This window comes from Talpa europaea (assembly GCF_964194135.1).
Source record: "Talpa europaea genome assembly, chromosome: 6".
Classification (NCBI taxonomy): domain Eukaryota; kingdom Metazoa; phylum Chordata; class Mammalia; order Eulipotyphla; family Talpidae; genus Talpa; species Talpa europaea.
This window is the reverse complement of record NC_140072.1, coordinates 129,097,627-129,116,074: the sequence shown is the minus strand read 5'-3', so window position 1 is coordinate 129,116,074 and position 18,448 is coordinate 129,097,627. Positions and strand designations below refer to the sequence as shown.

General features: G+C 35.5%; 1 protein-coding gene across 1 annotated transcript in view; it reads left to right on the top strand.

The window, feature by feature from the left end:
* UGGT2 (UDP-glucose glycoprotein glucosyltransferase 2) overlaps nucleotides 1–18,448 on the top strand; it is a gene marked incomplete at both ends in the record, with an annotated part of 105,366 nt that overhangs the window by 40,649 nt on the left and 46,269 nt on the right. Inside the window, 10 exons of the mRNA XM_084234907.1 lie at nucleotides 4,156–4,275; nucleotides 5,106–5,191; nucleotides 5,716–5,851; nucleotides 7,963–8,094; nucleotides 9,869–10,033; nucleotides 10,373–10,496; nucleotides 10,594–10,692; nucleotides 12,807–12,901; nucleotides 15,503–15,709; nucleotides 17,085–17,216. Coding sequence (XP_084091033.1) covers nucleotides 4,156–4,275; nucleotides 5,106–5,191; nucleotides 5,716–5,851; nucleotides 7,963–8,094; nucleotides 9,869–10,033; nucleotides 10,373–10,496; nucleotides 10,594–10,692; nucleotides 12,807–12,901; nucleotides 15,503–15,709; nucleotides 17,085–17,216 — 1,296 coding nt within the window. The remainder of the gene's footprint in view (nucleotides 1–4,155; nucleotides 4,276–5,105; nucleotides 5,192–5,715; nucleotides 5,852–7,962; nucleotides 8,095–9,868; nucleotides 10,034–10,372; nucleotides 10,497–10,593; nucleotides 10,693–12,806; nucleotides 12,902–15,502; nucleotides 15,710–17,084; nucleotides 17,217–18,448) is intronic.

Below are 18,448 nucleotides of genomic sequence, written 5' to 3'. Positions count from 1 at the left end.
TCTAATTATTCCATATAAAAATGTAAGGGATTCCCTCTGAAGTGTCTCAGTTATTACAGTAACTTCTGGCATCTCTAAACAGTTTTTTCCCACTTACAAATTTTGTCTACCAACTAAGAGTGATAGTATAATAGCACCAAAGAAATATCATATTTCCTGAGTGTCAAGGACCTTTGACTTAGGAAAAATTACTTAAGTTATTGATAAGTTACTATACATATTTTCTAGAACACTTAGACTTAAATGTCTGTTATTTTTTTACTCTACTCCTTAGACAGTATTTGCCATTTGCTAAATGTTACTTCTACTTGGATAAAGCTTTAAGCTCAGTAACAGATGTCTTTTCTAAAAATGTTTTGTCAGAAAAAAGAACGACCATATTAGTAATCTTAACACTTTTGTGCCTTTTCATTTGAGCATTTATGCTTTTTGGCATTTGTGGAATGCTGGGAGTGGGGATCACACTGAGAAAAGGAGGGAAGTGATGTCCAGGCTCTTCTGGACACAGTTCATAGACCTACGAGGAAACTTGGCAGCTCCTTTTCTAAAACGACACCCTAGGCCTCCGAGGTGGTCAGCAGAGGACGGTCAGTGCGGTGGGGAGAGGCACTTGTTCCCGTCGCCCCGCCCCATGCAGTCACTTTTCCTTCGACGGAAGTCTGCTGTGTTGCCAAATTCTGGGAAACCATCGGGAGGCATTCTTTTCCAAGGAACTTCTGTCTGAGAGAGTGTCGTGAAATAAATTGCATTTAGGTAAAATTTACCTAGCGTTAAAATATGCTCTTTCAACCATTTTAAGTGTATAATTCAGTGGTATTAGTACATTGACAGTGTTGTACACATGTCACCACTGTCCATTTCCGGAGCTTTTTCATCATCCAACACAGAGACACTGTACCCACTGGACCATAACTCCCATCCCTTGTCCCTCAAGGCTCCAGTAACCTCTGCTCTACTTTTCTGTCTGAATTTGCCTCTTCGTACTTCCTGTAAGTGGAATCATAACAGTATTTGTCCATTTATGCCTGACTCATTTCACTAGGCAAGATGTTTTCAAGATTCAGTCATGTTGCAGCATGTTGTGTCAGAGTATTTTTAAGATTAAATATTTTGATTTTTTTAATATCTTTTTTTGCTATAAAGGAAATTTTTGTGTCTCAAACACTTATTTTTTCACTTGGAAAGTGCCCTCCTTGAGTAGAAAGTTATTTCTGATACCTTATTCTCCAGATACCTTTAAAAAGAAATTAATTGGCACAAAATGCAGAGCCCTAAGTTCTCAGCACTTTTCAACTTGGTCTGTAAGAAACAGCAAAATTATCTTACACATAAGCTTTTTTTTTTTTTTTTTGCATGATAGCTTTTGCTGCCACCAAATGTAGTAGGTATTAGTTCCTTATAAACTCCTTCCAGTGGGGTGTAAGCGCCACAAAAACCAGGACTTTCTTCAGTATCCCAATACTCCCTATGTGCTCCCCGTCACATAGGGAGCACTCAGAAAATTTGTTGAATATCTTAATTCTTTTTTCCCCCTGAATCATCTCCTACTTTTTAACTTTACAGAGAAAGCTTTGTCACTGAGTTGCATCACTTTTGGCCTCTGTGTTTATGCCTTCCCTCTCAAACTTGGTGGTTTATTTCTTGAAAGTTGCTGATCGATAGCAGGTAAAAACTCAAGAGGATCATTGGGTATTCTTCTACCCTGCTTTAACCTTTCCAGGTGTCTCTGTCCTAGATACCAGCAGTCACAATTTTAATTTAATCTACTTGAGTTCCCTAGTTCTACTTCTGCTCTAGTACCTCAGGAATCACTGTTTTTTTGTTAAGAGTTAATAAAAGCAACCTTAGGGTTGTGTGTTTGACTCCTTTGAATTATAATTCCTTTTCATTGCGCTGTGCCAGACCAGCTGCAGCGAAGGGGCCTTGAGTCATGCTCTACCAAAACCACCCCTGCAGCTCTGTTCTTTCCTGTGATATTTATGACGTAGCCATTTCCTGGTACATAGATTCATTTTCTTTAGTTTGCTCTTCAGTATTCCCAAGTCACCTTGGGAATTTGTCATTGTATCACACAATTCTATTTTTTGTTACTGCCATGAAGATGACAATGATAATGATTTTTTAAAAGAAAAGAACCAGTAGACACAGGCAGAGGGGATGAGTTTTTTATCCAGGAATGTACCTTGCTACCAGTAGCGGACCCCACACAGTCATACAGGCAAGTTTCCCTGTCCAAGTCCAATAACAGTCATAATAGACTGATTAGACAAGTGCACTGACTCCTGGATGTAGGTGTATTCCATTGAACTGTATCTTACCTTATACCAGCAGCACACTGTTTGACTACTGTAGCTTTCTAGTCAGTTTCAAAATTGGGAGTTATGATGACCACCAATGAATCCCATAGAAAAACATTGAACTAACAGCAGTTCAGAGGGGAGTCCTCACAGATTGTGAGGATCTTTGGAACTGTTCTTTTTACCTTTACTTCTGGGCAAGAATTATCTCAGAAATATAAACAGGTACCATATTACAGACTTTCTCAGAAAGACCAACATTACCCCTTCTATGCCAGTACTACTAGAGCAAAATATGGTAGAAATAAAAGCCCCCTCGTAATTATTTTAAGCATTACTTTGTCTCATTCTTTCCCTTCTCTCTTTTAGGACTTTCAGCTACATTTATTTTAGCTCATTTGTCAGTGTCAGTCATCTCTCTTAAACTTTGTTTTGATTTCCCAATTTTTTCCTGTACTTTAATTAATATGTTGTATTCATCTGTCATCCAGTTTACAAATCCCTGTGTATGGTCTGCAATTAAATTATTGAATTTTTATATAAACTATGTAATTAAGTTATAGTTTCAAAATACAGATATTTAATTTTTTAATTTAAATTCTCGTTTTTTAAATTCTGGAACATCCCTATTTAAAATAGATTTTAGTTATCTGTGTATATTTTTCATCTTTCCATCTACTTTTGTTCTTTTTAAAATGTATCGATCACAGTAATTTACTTAGGCCAGTAACTTCCTGGCCTAAGTCCCTTTCTGTTGTCTTCTTTTTCTTTTGGATTACAATATTTGGTCCTTGACAGTTCTAATAAAAGCCAGAGTTACTGAGAAAAGTTATAGCACCAAAAAGCCGTAAGGTTAGTTCTGGCAGTTCAGGTCCCAGGTTGATTCTATTGAGACTTGTTTTATGCCTTGTGAGAGACTATTTTTGTGTCTCACTTCTGAGGTCTGACCCTAGGTCTCAAATGAAAGTACATTTAGCAAAGTTTCCACCTTGAACTCCAGCCTGTTTCCTCAATACCATAACATGGGTGCAGTTTCAGCCTCCTAGCCTCTGTCTCTCCTGCCTTTTTGGCAGCTGTTAGTCAACAAGTGGCTTAACAGGAATGTGGAGATTTTTGGTTTCTTCCCCCCAGTTTTCTCCTCCCCTGGATTTCTGCCCCTCAAATCCCACCAGTTTGGCAGCTCGAACTTTAACTTCTTTCTGCTTGAACACCATTCTTCCTGGAACCTACCCCCAGCAACAAAGTTGAGGTGAATGTGGATCTTATGCCTCCTACTTTGAAGGATTATAAATCCTTGGTTCTTTATTGTTAGCTGACCCCCGTCCCCCGTCTCCATGCCTCTGAACAATAGACTTTATGTTTCGTCCCGCTTTTATCATTGCTTCAGGCAGTGAAACAATGGTCTGATATAAATTGTTCCATCTTGATTAGAATTGAATGTCCAAGGTCTGGCTTTACAATTTACTTTTATATGGTATTTTATTTTTCTTGTCCAAGCCTATAAATTTGAGAGGGAGGTGGAGGGCTCTCATTGCCTCATATACTGTTGATAATTAAGGTAAATATTTATTTGCTTTAAATGGATTACTGAGCATGATTTTTATATAATTGTATCTTTTCATATGAAAAACATGGGGAAAAATTGTTTTGAAAGGAAGCCTGAATAGGCCAGTATAAAAGTGTTGCACAGAATCTGTTTTTTAAAGTAAAGAACTTCAGCTGCGTTCCTATATTATATCAGAAATATTAAAAATCCTGTGTATATTTTCACTTGGCATTTGATAGTGAAATTTGACTTTGAAAATGATTTATGTAGCATCTTAATATAGCTTTTACAGATTTCCGGATTCTTTTCTAGTGGATTAATGACTTAGAAAGTGATCATATGTATGTTACGTGGCCCACAAGTTGCCAGGAACTTTTGAAGCCGGTATTCCCTGGGAGTATACCTTCCATAAGGCGTAATTTTCACAATTTGGTGAGTTTTATATTTTGATATTTTGTATACCTCTTTTTGAAACATATCATTCTTTTTGGATTACCTGGCTCTTGATAGTCATGTGAGTAATAAGGAAGGATTTGCCTAATACAGGAAGCTTGAGAGGTGGTGACAAGACTGACTACCCAAAATGAGCAGCAGCATATAATCTGCCCCTTGTTAAAATGCCCTCATGCAACTATATACCAATGTTAAGTTATTGAGTTACTTTTATATTTTCTCAAAGGAATTTGTGATTGAACTTTTCTTCTGTATTATAAAGAACAAGTGACTAAACTAATGTGTTTATTACATTTCAGGGAATAATATATAAATACTGTAAATACTGCTTTATAATTTAACATGCTAGTTCATTATTACAATATTAAACAACTTTGTAGAACTTTGAAATGTAGCAAAAATGCCCAGTGCTTTATTTTTCTTTTTCAACATAGGAAGTGAGGATCTTATTTCCCAGGAATAATTTTGTTAATTCTATTTATTTTTGATCAAAATTAATCTTCTTTCTATTTAAAAAATTCAACAATTAAGGTATTTCACTTGTAAAAACATTTACTTTGTTGTACTTCAAAAAGAAAATAAGTAATTTTATATTAAATTCCATGTATTATTATATTTGGATATGCAGCTTTGAGAAATCCTTCATAAACTGAAATTTCTTATACATATTCCTCAAAAGTCTTAAATTTCTAAAAAAATCGTACCTTGAATTTCATACTTTTAGCTACAGAAACTAGACTAAGCTTGATTTTCATAGTTCTAAAGTGTTAAAACAAAATAGTGATCAGAGACTACCTACTCTTTTTTAGGTTCTGTTTATTGATCCTGCTCAAGAATATGCCTTGGATTTTATAAAACTTGCCAAGCTCTTCTATTTTCATAAAATTCCTCTTAGGTAATTGTCAATTTACAACATTAAATTATCATATCATGAATATTCACATATTACAGACTGTTAGTGTGAAACTCAAAACAGTGATGCAGTGTAGCTGTGTGTTGTGTTGAGCATCATATACCTTTTGGTAGACTGTTAATCAGAACTGCTTAGTAATCTTGTTTGCCCTGTTACCTTCCTGAGAAATGATCTGATCACTTTGGGTACTTAAAGAAAGATCCATTTCCCTTGGGTCATGTTAAGAGTACACTTTCTTCGCACCCTTATTTCTGGGGGAGGGAAAAAAGGATAATTTGATGATGTCACCACTAGAGAGAATTTGACATTTTGGAGGGATCTAATCAATGGGAAGATTTTGATGTATATGTTACAAATCAAACATTTTCAAATAATAATATTCCTTTTTCTACCATTTACTAACATGTTCCCTCCATTTGGATGTTATAGTCTAATGTTTTTTTAAAAATGCTTTGTTGTGATTAAAAAGGTAGTTGCATTGTTCCTTATTCATTTTCTTTTCCTAGAATTGGTTTAGTGTTCATTGTTAATACAGATGATGAAGTTGATGGAGCCAGTGATGCGGGAGTTGCTCTTTGGCGAGCTTTCAACTATATTACAGAGAAACAGGATGTATCACAAGCATTTATTTCCATAGTGCATGTGAGTTTATCCAGTACATATAATTTCTTTTGTATGTATGGTTTTTTTGCAATACTATAATTATTTATTGTAACATCTCAGAGTTTATAAAAATTATCATAGGGACTAATACCATGAATTTGATTCTTGCAGCTCTCAACTGCAGTTCATACTGTTTTCCCTACTTTTTTAAATTAGGCCACTGAAGCTTTGCCAAATATGTGAATTTACCCAACCAATAAAGGAATTTAAATTGTATATATGTAAATTTAGAGGGAAAAAATTAGTAGAATATGATTCATTGTAGAAGAAATCTTGAACCAGTTCTTAAATAAAATCATAAATAGAAAAATATATTGAGAAGTTAAATAGTCTAAATAACAAAGTATTTAGACACTTCCTAGAGAATTTCAAATGAGGAGGTCACTTCATGAGAGCAAATTCATGTGGAAAGGTAAGATCAGTACTGAGTCTGACAAAGACACTGTAAAAATAGACAGAAATTGATAAGAACCAGATTAAAGAAGAATAAGAGATAAGATTATTTCATAATTGAGGTTTTGTAACTGTTATGATTCATCATGGAAATATAAATGTATTAAGTGCTATATTGTTTTATTAAATTCAGGTTATAACATAAAAAATAACTTTTATTCATCTTTGTATCTATTGGTTTTTGACTTGTCAAACACAGAATGATTGTCCTTTAACCTATGTATGAAATTACCAAAGTGGTATAAATTTCCTAGTAATTTTCTGTAACTACCAAGAAAACCACTACCTACCTCATTGATTCACTGCCCTAAGGGTATAGAAATTACCTTAGACTTCACTGACTTAAGAGTACACATTGTGATTTAGAATATGGATCAGTACTCTATCTCAGTGTGTTAATTTTACTGATTTGATTAAGGAATTTAGGTAGTCTTAGGTCTTTTATGAAATTCCAACTATATTGTTGTAAAAGGGCCAGTATCATATTCAAAACTAAGAATCTTGAAGACCTTCTGAAGTTATCTCTAAGTTATCTTAGTTATCTCTGTTGATAGAGATAACTCTGTAAGCATTTCACATTAGACATTAATTTGCATGTGATGACATGTTTGTCAACCACTTACCTTTTGAGCTATACACTATTGCCTGTGAGTTGTGCTAAGCAACTAGAGGAAGAAGAGGGGGAAATGAGGAAGAAATACTTAGAAAGCACATATTAGAATGCACTGGGGTTGGAAATGTGAGAATGGTGGTGGTTATTCAAACTATGTCTACTTGTCACCCCCATATATTTTTATCTTATACATAGGGAAGTAAAATTTTTGAACCAGCATTCTGTTGGGAGTGTGCTTTGTCCCCCAGTTGACTTAGCTTCACTAATTTAGGATAATTTGGTGGAAACGAGGGAGGGAGCCCAGTGGACTAGGGTCAGAGGGCTGTGGGTGTTTGAATGGTGGGGCTGGGTGGTAACATACACCAAGGCATTGTGAGCCTGTTCAGCTAAATCAAAGTGTTGTGGCCAATGTTTCCTCGGTAAGAAAAAAGGCATGGTAAGCTCTAACAAGAAGACCCTGTATCTGGGGAGCAGATGGAAATGGGAATGGGAGGGAGAGACATTGTGCTTCTCCAGGACACGTAATGTTCCTTTTCCTGGTCCATCGATAGGACAGGCAAAAGTGACACCATAACAATAAAGGAGTAACAACAGCTTAAATTATCTAAGTGTATTTAGATCATGGAGGGGAGGAACGGTGGTTCAGAGAAAATCTAATCAAAATACTGAAGAGCAATCAGAAATGAAGTTAATGCATTTTTGAAATACTGCATTGAAAACATTATATATATATTTTTTCAAATAAAGGTAACCATTAAGAATCACAGTATCTAGTTTGATCAAAATAAAATAGAAACATGTAATGTGAAAGCTAAGAAATAGTCACACAACCACTTTTATTGGATGATCTGTTGTGTGGTTGAAACAATCTCTTTGTATATGTGGGGTGTTTGGATATATATATTTACAGAGTATGCTTAAAACTTACAAAATATGTGTTCTTTATTTTATAAATTTACATGCTAAGGGAAAAGGTAAAACTTATTGTTGCAAGATGAAAATTAATTATACTTAATTTCCACAGATGTACGAAGAGGTGAAGAAACAAAATATACTCACTGTGGAAAATGTAAAGAGTATCCTCCAAAATAAATTTCCTCATGCTGATATTTGGGATATTTTGGGAATACATTCCAAGTATGATAATGAAAGAAAGGTAAGTTTGAATGCAAATTTTCAAAATAATGATCCAAGGAAATTTTATTATAATCTATGAATAAATTATCTCAATGTAACTAGCTTATAATTTGGATGTTACCCTCAGAAACGATGTAAAGAAACCTTTTTAGAACTTTTAAGTGACCCAAGTTGTATGCAGTCTTCAAATTGCTATTACTGACTTTTTGATGGAAGACTTTTTTTCCGCAAATATTATTGTATTTATTTTTGCACACAAGAACTGGGGTATAGGCCAGAGGTGCAGGGGGTGTAGGTAGGATTCACCAGAGACAGAGTGGGTAACAGAACAGGCGGACTGACTGAAATACACTGCTGAGGGGAGCAGCAATGAGACAGGAGAGGTCTGCTGCGCCTTGTGTGTCTACTTCCTGTCTGGGGATGGAACTCATGCCACAGTGGCTGGCGATAGCTTGACACTTTAAACCCCACGCCACCATGGAGGCCCAGAAGGAAGACTTTTAAAATTATATGATTATTGCAACAAAAATGAGCTTTCTGTTAGGCCCAACTTGCCTAACAGACATCTCTTTTAATAAAGGTAGTTATGGCACACAAATTTAGAAAGAAAATTCTGATTTTTGCAAGTACTCTTCAGGAATTCTGAATCATGAGTGGAAAGGATCAGAAACTTCTTGTGATGACTGTGTGCTCCTGCAGGAGAAGCACAGGGATTTGGAGAGAAGGGTCTGTTTCCACTTTGGGAAGCAGAAGTTCTCCCCACTTGGTTTTTAACATCAGCTGAGTGCTGGAAGTAATTCTGCATTTACATATTATGCATTGTGTGTTTATTCTTTCCTGTTCTCTTTGTTTAATAAAAATGGTTTCTTTGCTTGCTACTAAATGGTAGAGCACAATTTCTATTCAGACCTTGCCTTCCTTAAAGACCAACACTTCTGCAAATACCTTTTCTCTTAAGCCTGAGTGATAGATACATAATGGTGATATTAAGAATTCTTATTTGAGAGTAAAAAGTTTTCTCCTGGTTGATTTACCTTTTTTTTTCCTTTATATGAATCTCTGTTGTCTCTTTTCCAAAGTGTTTTTCTCCACTTTATCTGCCTAGCAAATTTTACTCATCCTTTAAGACTGTCAGTGTCACTCTCTGACGGAGGCCTTCTCCCAACTCTTCCTCCCCAGACTCAAGCCTAGTCTGAACTTCTTTTCTGGGCTCCCATAAAGCTGTACCTGCCTCCATTTTGTTTCTGTGTTTGTGAACTCCTTGAGAAAATATTTTCAGCTCTATATTCACAGGTCTAGCCTAATGCTGGTGGCATAAATTCAATAAATGTTTATTAAACAAATCAATACAGGGATAAGTGAGTCTCTTATGCAGGTAAGTGCATTTAAAAAAAAGTGTTACACTCCTATTTCCAATGTCAGAAAACTACAAACACTGGGCCACATGTAACTTTCCCACCACCTAGTTTTGTACATATGCTCATTTGAGGACATAGGCATGTTCTGTCATCCTGTTGTGTGTGGCTGCTTTTGGGCTATGACATCAGTTGAAAAGTTACAGCAGAGATGGGCCCACAAAACCTAAACTGTGTACTCTCTGCCTCTTTCCAGGACATTTCCTGATTCTCACTCTGTGAGTAATCCTTTTTGTAATGTTTGGAAAGGGCAGAAATCAGCAAAATTAACATTTTTTGTACTGCATACAAAAATGTGGCACTGTGCATTTGTTGTGTGTTTCTTTTTCAGCCAGCCATTTATTCTCTTCTACTGTCTGGTATTTTTTGATTGAATAGGCAGGAGCAAATTTTTATAAAATGACTGGCCTGGGTCCTTTGCCTCAAGCTCTTTACAATGGTGAACTCTTTAACCATGAAGAACTGAATGCTGAAGAACTAGAAATGGCTGTTCTTCACAAAATGATAGATGCTACAGTATATTTACAGAGGGACGTTATTATGGTAGGTAAGATTTATGAGAAAATATATGATGAATGATATTTATAAAGGATTTTTATATTAAAAATCTTTTAATATCAAGTTAATTTTTTAAAAATTCCATATTGATCATTTAGAAGTGATTTTAAAAAGTAATTATATAAATTTTCTGTGTGTAATTTACATCTAAAAATTTCTTAAATGTAATGAAAATTCAGATTTCTTAGAGGAAAATTTGAAGAATCCTAAAGTATAAATTGTAAATTTTAGATTAAGTAGCCTTTAAACATATTCTCCACATAACGTTAAAACATAGCATGTAAGTTATCTATATTACCTAAATAACCATTTTTGCTATTTTAGGGTACATTAAATGATAAAACAAGGGCAATTGATTTCCTTATGGAGAAGGATAATGTTGTACCCCGCATAAATCCTTTGATTTTGCCTGCTAAATGGCAGTACCTTAATTTAATATCTACATCAGGTAAAATAATCCTCCCATATATTTTTCTACAATGTTAATTCTGAGTTGTGAATGTTTTGTTAATTTGTTAATGAACATTTAATATGAAAATTTTCAGTAACTGCCGATGTGGAAGATTTCTCTACTTTCTTTTTCTTGGATTCACAAGATAAGAGTGCTGTAATTGCAAAGAACCTGCATTATTTAACTCAAGAAGGTAATAAGCATATTTTATTCTTCTGAAATTATTCCTAAAGTAGCAAAAACTTGTGGTTTTTAGTAGGGTGCTTGCATAATATTTTTTCATTCATTGATACTTGATTAGAGACCTAGTTTTTCAATTTGAGAGTTTATAACTTGTTAAGACTTTAAGCCTTGTGTTAAGAACATGATGCCTCCTGCCCTAGCTAATCATATGTGCTGAAGAGTTCATGATGTTTTTTGCCCTTATTCCATTTTTTACCTTTTAAAGAAAGCAATAAAGTTCTTTCAGGACTATGTAATCTGATCTTATGGTGCATGGATACATGTGTAATTCCTGGATCAATGGAGAATAGTTCTGCACACTGATCAAACAGCATCTAAAGGTTTGGTCCCAAGTAGAGGACCATGACAGAAACATATTTGGATATAAGAATTTAACCTGGATGGCATAGTCTGCAGGCTTGTGAGGGCACAATGAACTCTCCAAATAGATGAAGACCACTAGAGTTGGTTGGGTGTCGATTGCTTTGTTTTGTTTGAGCTGCTTTGCTCTAGAGAAAAAAATGTGTGCCAATAAATAAAAGATAAAAGAAAGCTTATTTTTTTCAGTATAGCAAACAGTAACCTTCTAACAATGAGGGTGATATAAGATGAGATAAAGTGATCTGTCTGTAAGAAATCCAACAATAAGATATAGTTCCATGTTAGGGCAGGCTGAGGGCATAAATGTTTCAAGTGATTGGTAAAAGAGACAGAGAAATTGGGAATCAAAAGAAGAGAGAGAAGCATTTATCAGGTTCTGAGTTATATTCTGAACATTGCCTTTGGGCATCAGAATAGTGGGTGCCCCTTGGTTAATTGCTTTGCAATTAAATAAGTACTGAGAAACAAATTCCTTTTATTTGCTTTTGTGTAAATGTGTAAAAGGGTAATAGAGTTGTGAGAAAATTAGCACTTGAGAAATATTTCTCAGTTTACTAGCTGTGATGGTGGTAAAATCCTGACATTAAGAAGGGCATCAGAATTCTTTAATTTTTTTTTTTGCATAGAAGAACTGGGGTGTAGGCCAGAGGTATGGGGGGGTGAGAAGGTTCACCAAAGACAGAGTGGGGAGCAGAACAGGCACATTTACTGAAATACACTGCAACAGGGAGCAGTGGGCAAGACAGGAGAGATCTGCTACATTATATATGGGTTAGCTCCCTGGCTGGGGATCAAACTCAGACCACAAAGGTGAGAGCTCTGAGCCTTAACCCACAGGCCACCAGGGAGGTCCTCCCTTTCTTTGAAAAGATTGTGCTATTGCCTCATTCTTGTAAGTGGTTTCTAAAGGTTACAAGTAAATCAGTGTTTTCCTTTGTTACTTCTTTCATTAACCAATGTCAGTTTTTGTATAGTCAGATATTACTGATTTTGTAATAACTTCAACATCTATTCAGTAGTAAGTTTTTGGTATAGCAAATTTTTTACAATTGTTTTATGTGGGTCATGTAATCCAAAGGACAATTTTTCTACAGTTTTTAATGATGACCAGGCAGATACAATTTCAGGTGTAATACCCACTTAACTGTGATTTCAGAGTTAATTGTTTCTTGCTCCAGCTTCTAAATTTTCTAGTTTTTCCGAAGAAAAACTAGAATGAAATGAATTACAGCAATGAATTAGAGCAAGTTAATGACAGCTAGACATTTTGAAGTAAATGAATCATAAACTAATAAAATACGGTTGTTTTTAGTATCCACTAATAAGTTGATTATATCTAGTTTTGAATATGGGAGGGATGTAAGTACCAACTTTTTTTTACAAATATAGCCGGAAGTCTTGCTTGCCAACCCTAGAACCATGATAGGCACATTTTATCTACAGGTAAATGTGTCCTGCAGACAAGTCCTTATGGGGCTGTTCTTTGTTTTCAGTGTCTGAGTTTACAAAAGCGTATATAATGAATTACTTGACCTTTGAAGCATTTTTGTGTTTGTTGTTCTGTGAGTATGTATAATTTTTAGTAATACTTATTTTCAGAAAGATTGATTTTAAAATTTTAAGTAGCTTGTTAACTGAAAACACTTCGTGCCTTTTAGTTTGAGTTTTAAAAGAATTAATTTGACTAAACTATTTAAACTTCAGATGACAGCATAATTTCTCCAGTTACTCTCTGGATTATTGCTGATTTTGACAAACCATCTGGGAGAAAACTGCTTTTTAATGCATTAAAGCATATGGTGAGTATCTAGATATTCTTTTTTTTTTTTTAAAGATTTATTTATTTATTTATTTATACAATCACTGGGTACAGTCAGAAGCGTGGGAGGGTGAGAGAATTCACCAGAGCCAGAGCGGGGAGCAGAACAGGCAGAGTGACGAGGTACACTGCTGAGGGGAGCAGCAGGCGGCAGGAGAGGTCTGCGGGCCATGTGGGACCCTCGTTCGGCAGCCAGGGATCGAACCGGTGCTGCAGAGGCTGCGGGCAGCTTCGCAGCCCAGCGCTCAACCGCTGCGCCACCAGGGAGGCCCTAGATATTCTTTTTATGAAAATATTAATTTGTCATAATTTTGAGAAAGCAGTGTAAAGAACTTGTGTTAAATCTTTATTCTTCTCCATGTTATTGTTTTAATTACCTTTACTTGGTTAGAATAAGGTGCTAAAGATAATTAAGACAAATTCAAATTCAGTCTCCATGTAAAACAGGTAACTTTTGGTGCAGCAAAAGAAAACCCTATTTGTCTCCCCTGATTTCTGACCTATGTATTCTCTCCTAACCCTTGCTATTGGGCATACATGTTAGCTATTGACTATGGACTGAATGTTTATGCCTCCCTAAAATTCATATGTTTGATTATAATCCCCAATGTGATGATGGTATTTGGATTTGGTGCCTTTGGGGGAGATAACTAAGTCATCAGGGTAAAGTCCTCTTGAATGGGACTTTTAAGAAGAGGTTTACAAACTAGCTCATTTTATTTCTATCATGTGCGGATAGGTCTTATTGGCAGTCTACACTTGGTTAAGGGCCCTCACGACAACCTCACTATGCTGGCACTGTGATCTCAGACTTCCAGACTTCAGAACTGTGAGAAATAAATTTCTGTTGCTAATAAAGCATCCAGTCTCTAGTATTTGCTGTAGCAACCAAAGAGGACTCAGACATAATGGTTATAAGTGGCTGTTATGGCCTCCCTGGTGGCACAAGGTGTTAAGCACCACACTATGAAGCAGTCCGCAGCCTCTGCAACATGAGTTCGATCCCCAGCCAGCCAGGGAGCAACCCACATGGTGAAGCAGACCTCTCCTGTCATGCCCGCTGTTCCCCTCAGCAGTGCATTTCAGTAGATCTGCCTGTTCTGCTCCCCACTCTGTCTCTCGTGAATCCTCTCAACCCCCTGCATCTCTGGCCTGTACCCCAGCTCTTGTATGCATAAATAAATAAATCTTTTTTAAAAAATGGCTGTTAAAGTGAATGGTTCTAGATCATACCATAAATTCAGTGACCCAACAGAAACCTCAGTGACCCACATCAACATTTTACCAACTGTAAGAACAATTTTTCATCACATTTGGCAGCATTTTCATTCTCTAAGAATAAAACTCCATTTTTCTTACTAAAGAATATTTTAAGCCATAAGTCAACCTTAATTTCTTGTTACTAAGTAATTACAAACTTACATATTTCTATAAGATACATTTCTATATTTACTTAAAAGGGTTCTTTTACAAACGTCTGTATTTCTAAGGGAAGGTGTAAGTCTGTCTAGATAAAAATACCTAAGAAACATAAGCAAAATTGCATGAAATTGTTTTGTGTTAGCTAAGTGTAAATCTAGTACTATGTAACAAATTATCCCATCACTTAGTGACTTCAAACGATAAACATTTATTTTCTCACAGTTTCTGGGTTTTGTGAATTCAGGAGTGACTTTGCTAAAGGGTTGAGGCTTGAGGTTTTGTAGGGATGCAGTCATGATTGGCTACAGTCATCTGAAAGCTTGAGGGAAGCTGGAGGATCACCTAAGATGGCTCTTGGCAGGAAGCCTCAGTTTTCCAGTTACTATTAATTGGATACTTCATTCCATTGCCACATAGGCCTCTTTTTAGTGCTGCTTTAGTCTCCTTACAACATGACAGTTGTATCTCCTGGAATGAGTGGTAAAGAGATGTAGGTAGAAACTACAGTATCTTTAATGATCTTGCTACAGAAATCACATGTTAAGGTTCAGCATCAGTAAAGAGAGTCTGTTCATATCATGGTGCAAAACAGTGTTGATGAACGTCACAAGCATTACATTGAGTGGAAAACAAGCACAAAAGAATGTGTATTGAATGATTACATTTGAAATAGAGTACATATTTGAAATAAATGTTTAATAATATAAACTTAGTTGGGAAAATAGAAAAGCAAGAATGTTGTTACCACATATGACAGGACAGTGGTTGTCTCTATAAAAATTCAAATGTATTAAAATTGGTATGATATGAGAGAATCCTTTGGGTTGCTGACAATGCCCTATTTCTTGACTGGAATGGTACTTTATTAGTTAAAATTTGTTTTGTGTATTTTTTATGTGTGTTATCTCATACACACCTAAAGAGGTTCAAAAAAAGTATTGCATTACAAAAGAGTCATATGAAGAGGTGAGGCAAATTAAATTAGCATTACTAAAATGATTGCTTTTGGCTAATTCAGTGATATACCACATTCAGTAGTCAGCTTTGACGGTGAAAGATACTTATGGTGAAGTGAAGAACTTGATTCGAAAGGAAGAAATTCAAATGTGAAAAGATATGTAGGATACTGATCTTTTTCACCTATGTTTGTGTTTTGCAGAAAGCCAGTGCTCATAGTCGGTTGGGGGTTATTTATAACCCTACATCAAAAATAAATGAAGAGAACACAGCTATTTCCAGAGGAATTTTGGCAGCTTTTCTTACACAGGAAAACAGCTTTTTGAAAAACTTTCTCAGGAAGCTGTCAAAGGAAGAAACTGCGAGAGCTGTTTACTCTGGAGATAAAATTAAAACATTCCTTACTGAGGTCAGTAGCTATTTGAAATAATAACTGATTATCTGTAGCATATTTCTAAAGTATAAGTTGGTGTACTTGGAGATACTGTGCTACTGAAAACTATCAGCATGTTTAATTGTGAATAATAAGTGATGTGGCTTTGCATAGAGGCATTTAACAAATAGAGTCTCGTATGTTTCAACTACTACTTCATGATCCATAAAGTTGATGACATCCTAGTTAGGGTGTGTACTTATGTGAAGAAATGAGAGTGAAAGGATCATGGAAATAATCACCAGGTGTTTCACTGAAGAAGTCCAGTACAGGGAAATGCTAGACGTAGAAAATGATCTTCTAGAATAAAGATTCATTAATCTATTAAATATTTATTGATTTTCCTCTAGCGGTGGAGGTAAGGTTGTGAAGAAGGCAGATCGAGCCCCTGCTCCAGTGGCGCTTGCAGTGTAGTGGGGAGGACAAAGTGTTGGTATTGGAGAAGTGATTGAAGACATGTCAGAGAGTAGAGAGTTTGGGGTATGAATGTTCTTTTAGCTGCAGTAGTCAGTGAAGTGATCTCTACAAGTTTGCCTTTGAGCAGAGCTCAGAATGAAATGAGAAATCAAGCCGTAGAAAGTCTGTGAGAATATACCAGGTTCAGGAACACAACAACGTCCAAAGAAAAGAATAGTATTATTCAAACATCAACACTATTGAACAATCACCACACTATCACAGCAAGCTCAGCGATTTCCTGCCAATAAGCATCTGTGGCCACCACACTAGACATCGCAGGGGCAGCATTTCTGCCAGCACAGGAGCCCTAGGGAGCTTGTTAGAAATTTAAAGCCCCACTCTGGTTCTGCTGAAGTGGATTTTACATTCTTATCAGGCACCTAGGTAATTTGTATGCGCATTAAAGCTTGATAAGTACTGATACGGAGAATTATGTCTTAATACGAAAATGTAAGCCACCTGTTGGTGTTTTATTTTCTGTGAGCGTCCACAAATTTTTTGACTCTGACGAAGAGTTACATTTTTTAGAATGTGAGTTCACTATTACTAAATTAGTTTTATGGTATTGAGATCATGGTATGGTCATTCCTTTTTTTAAGCACTTTTTTCCCCCACTCAGTACACCAAAATTGTGGTTTGTAATTAAAAAACATTTCATTTTCTTAATGTTAAATTTTATTTAAATTGATGCTCACTAGCATTTTACTTACCAGTAACCCACCTGAAATTCTCAAAGAATGAATACACTTTATCTGCTTGTAACCAGACTTGCAAATGTTTTAATTTTCACTTTTATATTAATACATTAATTAAAATAGGTTTTGTTAAGATGATGTAGTATACTCACTGTTCTCTTGTTATATAGTTTTATCATCTTTAACTTATACTTTAGGGGGTGGATAAGAGTGCTTTTGAGAAAAAATACAATACTATTGGAGTGAATATTTTCCGAACTCACCAGTTGTTCTGTCAAGATGTACTTAAATTGAGTCCTGGAGAAATCGGTGTCGTCAGCAATGGGAAAGTAAGTAGAAAAGCACTTGCTCACATTTTCAATGACACTATGATACAGCAGATCTCAAACTTTTTTCTGTCACTCTGAATGCAACACACACAGAGGATGGTGCTCAAGTACTGGACATACCAGGCGGGTCTCCACATAAATAAACTGGGCGCTGACTTGTCCATTCAGGGCACACTGTGGTTCCTTCACCACTGCCTTCCCACATGGGTGATAACATTAAATCCACAAAGGAGTGTGCCTGTGAGGATCGCTTTTACCTTGTTCTAACATAAGTATAACAAACATGAGAACAAAGAATTTAGGGCTTTTTACAAAACTGCAAATGAGAACTGCTGTTTTAGTAGATGTAAAGAGTACATTGTGATAGCTTTGGCTTCTCGTGGCTTTTCTTTATGTTTGATTATGTTCAGTAACAGACATAGGTATGCAATTATGTCCCCTCTTTATGATGACTAATAGGAAATTGATATCTTGATTATCCTTGTGTATGTAGAACTGTAATTTGAATAGAAAAGTATAATATGTAAGAAAATAAACACTGTAGTTTAAACTCTAATACTTAGCTTGTTAGTCTGCCTCAGAATAATGTAATCAAACACAATAATGACAGCAGTTGTGCAGATAGTTATAATTGAACCAGTTTAATGCTGAAATAGTCCTGATATTTCAGAGTCAATCTTCATTCTGAACCTGATCAGATTTTACATTAAAGTTGGAACATGTTCAAAATTAAAATTCTTTATAAATAATCAAAATTGAGGTGCAGTGATTATCTCATACTTTCTTACTGATAAGCTAAAGAATGAAAAATTTACACATCTTGAATATTAAATAAAATTTCACTGCTGTTGCTATAAGCACATATTTTTTTTTATCACATTTCACACTGCTGAAAGACATGGAGTAGCAAAGAGTAGGAAACATAAGTGAGGTTTTTGTTGAAAAATGAGACAAACTTGGATTCATATTCCAGTTCCATCATTAATTATATCAACTCTGTGAGACTTAGTTTTTTCATTAGACAATAGGAATGGTAAAAGTCTATTTTAAAGAGCTGTCAGATTAAATAACTTTCATACGTAAAACACATAGAACAACTCCAAGCACAGGTAACTTTTCAGTAAATAATAATTCCTGTTTTTTCTTTAACTGTTTGATCACTGTCATGAGAAATAGTGAATACATTTGTGTTACCCTCAGCGAGAGTATACATTCAGCTCAGTTGATGAAAC